This window comes from Nestor notabilis, unplaced genomic scaffold, assembly GCF_000696875.1.
Source record: "Nestor notabilis isolate BGI_N333 unplaced genomic scaffold, ASM69687v1 scaffold11359, whole genome shotgun sequence".
Taxonomy (NCBI): domain Eukaryota; kingdom Metazoa; phylum Chordata; class Aves; order Psittaciformes; family Psittacidae; genus Nestor; species Nestor notabilis.
In genome coordinates this window covers 1-8,535 of record NW_009942390.1, presented here as the reverse complement: position 1 = coordinate 8,535, position 8,535 = coordinate 1, and the positions used below count along the sequence as shown (strand labels likewise).

General features: G+C 37.3%; 1 protein-coding gene across 1 annotated transcript in view; it reads right to left on the bottom strand.

Moving 5' to 3' along the window:
* Nucleotides 1-8,322, bottom strand: part of PTPN2 (protein tyrosine phosphatase, non-receptor type 2) — a gene marked incomplete at its 5' end in the record, with an annotated part of 20,981 nt that extends 12,659 nt beyond the window's left edge. The window contains 4 exons of the mRNA XM_010021379.1: nucleotides 4,894-5,031; nucleotides 6,203-6,301; nucleotides 6,898-6,998; nucleotides 8,194-8,322. Coding sequence (XP_010019681.1) covers nucleotides 4,894-5,031; nucleotides 6,203-6,301; nucleotides 6,898-6,998; nucleotides 8,194-8,322 — 467 coding nt within the window. The remainder of the gene's footprint in view (nucleotides 1-4,893; nucleotides 5,032-6,202; nucleotides 6,302-6,897; nucleotides 6,999-8,193) is intronic.
* Between the last annotated feature and the right edge of the window lie 213 nt (nucleotides 8,323-8,535).

Genomic DNA, 8,535 nt, shown 5'->3' with positions numbered 1-8,535 from the left:
GGTTGGAACCAGATGATCTTTAAGGTCCCTTCCAACCCAAACCGTTCTATGATTCTATGAAATTATAGAATTTTGAAGAAGACAACTCTTAAGAAATTTCCTCTATTTGTAAGAAAAATAACTCATCAATTTGCAAACAAAATTAACAGGAAAACTGGGAAGATGAGCTGAACACACATACTAGGTAAAGCAAAGGTTAAAGTTGGTTCTTGTGAATCTAAATGATCTTTTGAAATTGTAATTGATAGTCTCCCCCTCAAGATTCTTAAAATAGCATTCCAGATGAAAGACTCCTTTACACCTCAAGGCAAAAATGCCCCTATCTATTGAAAACGTTTTTCCCAGATTCCATACTGTAACAAGCACTAGCATTCTCCTCTTAAAAATAACCCCAAAACAGTACTGCTTCAAGCACCCGGCCAAGTGTCACCCAGCTCATACATTAACCTGAAAATAGGTATTTCTAAAGGAAAGATTAAAAAGTGCTGTTGTACATCTCATCCAGCTCCAGCCCACAGCATTACTTTTTATTTCCTCCCCATACTGTTCAAAGGCTTTATCCATCCCACAATTCCCATCCCTTCAGCTCAATTTAAAAATACCAGGTCTTTTAATCTTTCTCCATAAGTCCCATGTCAGTGCCTCAGAACTGGCTGGTCGCCTTTGAACCTGCAGTTTCTAATCATATGGCCAAATCCCATTCAAGTATTTCAAACCTCCCACATTCTGTCTCTTAAACAGAAGGGCTCTTTCAAGTGGTGCTTGGCAGTCATCTGTACAGCTGAAATACTGGCTTTGTGTGAGTATCTGTACCACCCTTTCTTAAAGGCCTCTCCCATCACTGAGCTGCACACCACAGCTATCACTTGAAGTGATGCAGGGCTGTAATGGGGCAAACCCAGTAAAAGTTTCATGAACTACTGGGATAAGCTGTCGGTAAATAACCAACATAGCTACAACTGATGAAGTTACCACCACACTGCACAGTTCTCTCTCCACTGATTGCTGGCAATCCCCACTAACACCATAATCAAAGGATGATCAAACCACAAGCCGTGCTTCAGGTTACAAGCAGACATCCACATGAGGACTTCAGCAGAAAAACAATGATGCCATCAGATTAACTCTTCTCAAAACAAGAATTTTTTTACAGTGACTATCCAATCACTCAAAACAAAAATGTACAAAAATCTTAGGACAACTTTAGATTGTTCAGTTACCTGAGAGCATGAATGTGGAATAAAATACTACCAAAACACTCAAAGGAAGTTGATGCCCTCAGCATCAAGTAAAACAGGTAAAGACAGAAAAATGCTGGTCTGTTAAATTTCACACACTCTTTATAAAAACCTTCATTTCACAGTTTAAGCAGTACTGAAATGGTCTAACATATGAAGGCATAAAATGCAACTACAACCCCACAGTGGTCCTGTATTTAATGATCATGCCTTAAGTGCATTAGCAACTAATTTGATCGTATCAAAATGAGAAGGTATGCTCTAAGTACAGTATTCTAAGCACTGAAATTCAAAAACATTAACTTCTACCACAACCTCTTCTATTTGCTCACTCTAATGCTTGGCAAAATGGTTTTCAAATATGTACCTAAAAATGGAAAGGATGATAATCGGGCCAAATAATCCCCACAAACATCCTGAGGTTTTTCACAAACTAGTGCATATTCTTTTAAGTCAGCATGGTGGATTCTCCTTTCCTATTAAACACCAATACCTTTCCTAACACCTCAGTCTTATTTCTGTGGTCATGAAGACCAAAATTAATCCCTGTTGCAGTTTGCCAAAGTGATATGAGGACAACCCACAAATTTAAAAGCATGTGTACGCCATGTTTCAGAAATCCCCTCAAAACACTATAGGAATTACGTAAGTATACACACCCATACGCAAAGATACCACTAGATCCCAGAACATCGCCTGCCATTAGATTGCTTACTTGCTACACGAAATCAAGCACTCATTTGCCATGCCATAGCTTCCCTGAATTTCCCCCTACATTGGTACTGAGGTTTTGCTTATAAGCATTCATTATGTGTCATATTCTACCTTTCTCCTGGCTATCTCAATTGCCACATCAGCGCTGAAAACGAAAGTTTTCCTTCTCTAAAGACCAGTACTTATATTCATGACAAGGAAAGCTAAAAGCAGCAAGAAAAAAATAATATAAAAACACATATTCAGCACAAGGTGGAGTCTTCCAGAAGCTAGCTGTCAATATCTAACAATTCTCCCATAACACTGTCTCAAAACTTAGCAACCCCATTCAGTCAGGTTACTTTCTAGATTTAACGAAAGGCTCTCATAAACATATAACTGTCACCTCTCCAGTACCCCAGGAGACTTTGCTTCAAATCACAGGCGTACAATAAGTTCACATATAAATTATTATGAACTTTTGACACAAGCACAGCATTTTCCTTCTACCCTATCTTCAAACAGAGGCCTTCACAGTCAGTCTTGCCTCAAGGAGAGATATGAACCTGAGCAATTGCAGCAGAAAGCAGTGGTCAACTTTCAGAAGAGCTGACAACTGACACCAACAAACCATAGTGGGCCATAGCGCAAAGGTAGCCACAAGTTTCTGTAATCTAAAACGCAGACTGGGTCAGGCAAAAAATAAGGAAATTATGAAATAATCACTAGTAAGACAAAGCACATTAGGAATATTATCAAAACTTTTGGAAAGATAAAACCCACCATCTCCTCTCCAAGGTTTTAATGGATTACTCTAGTCCCAACAGCAAAAACAACTGTTTGCCTAGAACAGATATAAACAACTCAAACCACCAAATGCCTTGATCTAATCCTAAAAAACCAACATTGCCCCCCCAAGTCCCACCTTTACTTCTAACTGCCCTTTAACAGAAGAGAACAAAAACACCACCAACAAAACCAACCAAATATCCAACCAAACATTAAACAAGCACTTCACTTGTCATACATATGTATTTTGCAGAGATTTATATTAGAGAGAGTTGTTGTGGTAACACATATTTCCTTTAGCTCAGAATGGTTGTATTGGAAAGACAATTCTAGTTCTCTCTGTTTTCAAGGAAATACTAAAATTTAAGTATCCTTGGAATTCAGAGTATATTTTGTTCATAACTTATCTTATATTCCAGGCATTAAGTGGCTAAATGTCTTACTGCTCTGCCTCCACCAATGTCTCCCACAAGAAGAACTTGTATAAACACAGTTAAGCTCACATTTCACATTACTGTCAATACTCATTTCCCACAAATTTTATGGTATAATTTTCAAATTCTTACAGAAGGCTGCACTTAACATCCACAGTGTTGTTCTAGAAACCATGTAGTTTTTCTGTTTGAGTAACTGAGTATGTTCTACTTCTTGTAACTGTTCCATATAAAAACTATTCTTTGGAGTTAATATTCATGGAGCCTTACAGGAGCACTAGGGCATTAAAGTAAAAGTCACTACAGTAAGTTTGCTAAGTATTCGTGAAACTGGTTTACATGACATACAAGAAACCCTACACACCATGGATGGGCCTGCATTACCAGTCCAAAGCAAACCCAGGAACTGAACTACTCAATAGCTCCAGCTCCAAAGCCCACTATAGCATATGTTGCCAAATTTTCCAGCTAACGTTATGTCCAAGCATACACACAGCATGAAAACAGCATCCTTCAAAAATAGGAAGTTTAAGATTTGGGGGGAGGGGGGGGGCCACATCAGCCAGAAAGAAATATTCCACAGAGAAGTCTTTTTGGTAATTAAGAAAAATTGCCCTCAGCTGTCCAAAAAGGAAAGTTACTGTTTTTTAAGCACTGGCTTGCAAGCACTACTCCTCTTTTATTCCCCTTCACCATCAAAAACAAGCTACACAGAAATTCTCCACATCAGTAGGACAGAATTTCATAAAGCTCTTCTTACATTGAATAGCCCAAGGAACAACTTGCCAAGTTTTATCACGCTGATCTCGTGAGGGAGGTTTCAAATTAACAAACATCTCAAAGTACCATTAATAGTTACTATAAATTCAAATCATTTTGACCAAATATATCAATGTTTATCTATGTATAAAACATGCAAAGGAACATCTTCAAGCTTTCCTTTCCCAAATCCACTGACAAGACAACCTTGAATAAAACTTGCCATAGTAGCACTTTCAATTAATATAAGGCAAGGTTTATAGGGAGAGAGAATATCTTACAAGACACAGCTGGAACAAACAGACAAGCTCTTCAATCCTGTCTTCAGCTCTGAAACAGAAGCAGCAAATTCCAACCCAAGCTCAGGCCAGGAACAATTTTTTTGATCTTAACTTGATTAAATTGTCAAAGTGCTTAATTTTTAAGAGAAAAGGATGGTTGGTCCTGTGGAGCAAAAGGGGAGGTAAGCAAGAGGAGATAAGTTACCTATCTACAGGTGGTGATCATCCCTCCCACAAAAAACTTAAGATACCTGGACTAAATGATAAGAAAAACTAAAGTTCCATTAAAAAACCCCAAAACAACCCAAACCAAAACCAAACAGCAATTACCAAGTCTGATTTCTGATATTCAAAAGAAATCAGAACTTCTCCTAGGTACCTCCTTTTAGGGTGTTTCCTACAGCTCCTCTTAGAATCACCACTATCATCAATTACAATTCAGCAAGTTAAGGTACTGCCAAATGAAAAATGTAAGTGTAAAACTGCAGAAGCTGTCATCTCTTTTAATGTATAGATTAATTCAGGTCTAACTCACTTGCTTACATGCCACACATACATCTTCAACATTATCAGAAGCAAAGTGCATTAAAGTTTTCAGTGTAAAAGCACAATGAAACCTGTAGTGCCCATATGCTAAAATGGTTTTCAGTAGATACTTAAGCCCAGGAACATGAGCTATGCAGACTGAGAAAAGCTTACGTTGATGTTTTCTAATTGCAGTAGATGTACTGTGTAATAGGATTTGACGTCTTCAGATACTAGCCTCACACGGAAACCTGTTTCACTGAATGTCATAACTTCTTCTTCTTTTGTTGGCCAGTACTGTTCACACTTCACCTAATTGAGGGGTTTTTTTTTAAAAGGAGACCAAAAAAAAAAAAGAAAAAAAAAGAAAAGGAAGAAAAGGAAAATCTGGTTAAGTATCCTAATACTGGCCTTTGCATGAGCAGACTCAGACCACATTAATCAACATAGTAGACTTGAGTACCTGCTCCCAGTTTGAGGAATTCTCTAAGTCTATAATGTTTACAGGCAAGTTACTACAACCGTTTCAATGACTATTATGCATTCCAGATTTATCTGTTTGTGCTTTCTCTCATCACAGAGGTAGCATGTTGAGATATACCTTAACCCTTCTCCCTTTCCTCCCCTCTCTCTACAGCGAACAGAGATCTTTACTCAGCTATTTCAGTATCTCCCCTCTCCATTTCTGATGTGCACACCTGCGGATTTACATAACTGATCTAACACATCCAGTTTTCCCAAGGCTTGTTGAGTACTGGAAGAGTCTTGTGAAACAAAAGAATGAATTAACAAAGCAATGCAAAACTGTCCCTTGCCCTTTACTCCTCTTGCCCTGCACTCAAGCTTCCTGTAGGGTAATTTCTGCATAAGAATTTAATAGACTCAGAATCTTTTTCACTAACCAATCTACTCTGAAGAAGAACCATAAATCTCAAGTGACATGCATTTGTAACTAAAATCCACAGTGGTTTTAGGCACATTAGCACAAAAACTACATCATAACAGAAGATTTGTGTATTCTGCACATATACCACCAGCTTTAAGTAACTAGATCAGTTTGACAGTTGCTGGGCAGCAGCTTGTATTCATAGTTACAAACAGTTAAGATCACTGCAGGACAAATACACAACTCTGTTAGATTTAGAAGAAATAATCTAAAGATATTTAATTCAAGCTTGTTTTCCCATCTTCTGTTTTGTTCTAGAGCATTTACACTGCTTCTACTCCACCTTGTTTCAAACTGTACATCCTCTTTTCTCAGGATGTTACTTTCACCTTTCTGAATGTGTATTTATAAGATGCTGTTTTCAACAGACTGAATTTTGTGTCTTGGCTTTAAAGCATCACTTTAATGTTATATTAAATACATGTTACGCTGTACACCGCTGAGAAAGTTCAACTGTTCTTTTAACGTAACAATCATTGTTTAACTGTACTGAAATTATGTAATTACTTTGCAACTTTAGATCTAGTTATTACTTACCGATTCTTTTTCAACAATTCTGTTCAGCATAACAACTGCTTTGGTTTGTTGTTGCCATACCATTAACCAAAAATGACAACATGTATTAGGTAGCGGACCCTGCGTAGTAAAGAAAAAAAAAATGGGTTTAAGAATGTATATATAAACAGTGTTTGGATACAGTTAAATACTTCACTGTGTGGAAGAGGAAGAAGCCTTTCTCTGAAAAGTTTAAGCAAATTATTAATAGAATGACAGAAATGACAGGCAAGAAAGCAACCACACTGCACAGAGCAGCCCAGTACCTAAAAAAACAAAGCAACGCCCAAAAAAACCAGTAAGAACTCAGGGAAGGGATGTTTCAGCCTGGGCATCAATATTCTTGTGCTCTTAGAAGAAAAGCTACTGCAGACATGCTCAGAAGGTACAAAATGAAATAGAGAATAAAAGTATTGTTGCAACCTATTTCCAAAAGAAGTGAAGAAAAGAGCAAGAAATACTTGAAAAGCTTTATATGCAGTATATTATTCATACTTAAAGACTCCCTTCAGATTTTCTTAAAATACAAAATAATCCATTCACAACTAGATCAAACAGGCAGTTAGTATGAAATACATGTAATTCACAGAGACAAAGAATCATCCAAATACAAATTACAACTGTACAGCCCCTCTCCCCCAGATTCTCAATCTCTGTAATAACATAGTACTACCTACCTGTGTTAAAATATAGTATCTCTGAGCTTCTTCTATGACCACTAGGCTGGCATTGATATAGTCATTCCCGGCATTCTGCAGTTTTACACGACTATGATCATCTATAATTCAAAGCAAATAAAGAATTAATGATGCATCCATCTTGATAAATACTCTCTAAGAGGTGAATTGAGGTTTGACAAGCAATTATAACTAAACTCAGCAGTAGAAACTGAACGGCAAACTACAAATATACGTAAGACTAATTTCTCACGTAACTATAATAATTACCTGTCTCGTGCTCCCTCAGCCTTCTGTCAGAGTAATTTAGGCAGATTTTAATACAAACTGCTCAGAAAACTTTAATATCCTTTTCTGCAAAAAAAAAACCCCAATCAAAACAACCCTCTCATACATGCAAAAAGATGCTCACAGCAACCGTTCAACAGCTGCATTTCCTCAACACAACAGCACCACAACCCATACCAGGCAACATCCTGTCCTATCACACCAGGTCACTCCACTGCATGATTTCCTTTAAGTTCAGAATTCCAAGATTTTTTGGTTTAAGATTTGTAGATTGAGGTAGAATCATAAAGTTAAACTCACATGGCTTAAGAAAATAAATAAATCTACTTGCAATAATTCAAACCAAGCTTTCATTAATTGAATTTTCCCTGTAATTTATTGTTTAATACTATACAAATTAAAGATACTACAGAAGGGGCACATGCAAAATGTACCTTTTCAACAAATCTTCCAGTTAAATGAAGCCTAATCTAATTACACAGTTTCAGTCTCTCATCACGATTACACAGGCAAGATAGAAAATTCCCCTATTTATAGCAGAGGCAAACAAAGGACTCCATTTAAAATTCTAACATTAATATGAGAAAGATTATCAGACTGTTGTACTAAAACACTGCATAATGAAAAACCACTGTGGCTGTTCCTAGAATCTTTTAGTATCTGATTTATCACCCTCTAGGAGACATTTAGGTAATCAGAAACTGCATTTTCAGTTTAAAATTTGTACATAACTGCATGCCAGGAAATGAGACTGACTGCAAACCTCCCAAAGCACAACTGCCTGGACAGACTGGTTTTGAGTAAATAAAAAACAGCAAACTAAAATAAATTTAAGAGACTTCTACACATTTCAGAAAGTGATGGAAAAGATTCCATAAAGAGCCTGACAGAGCTGAGCATGAATTACAGTGTAATGCCAGTTTTTAACCTACATTTGCCTGATCTAATTCACAAAACTCATTTGGGCTACAGACTGATAACACAGGTGCTGTTAGAATGTCAGCCCACTTTTCCGCATATCACATTCAGTGCAGCTATGACAGCTGAGCTCAGACTGAGCCCCTGTATCCCAGCCAGTCTGTGCAGCAGAAGGCTTATCTGAGAAATCCACAAATATGACCACAGTTGGGCAAAAAGCTGACGGGAATCAAAAAATAGTTACTGAATTAGACTCTTGTTCTATGTACTGCTCAAAAGACTTTATAAATACTTTCCGTATGTTTGGAAACCTGGGAAAAGTACATTTACGAGATCTTGATCTGCTTTTATACTCTCCCTCACCTACCTGCTATTGGCAACTGTCAAAAGAGGATCTTGCTGGATTCAAGGAAAGAAGTCAACAGTAAATTT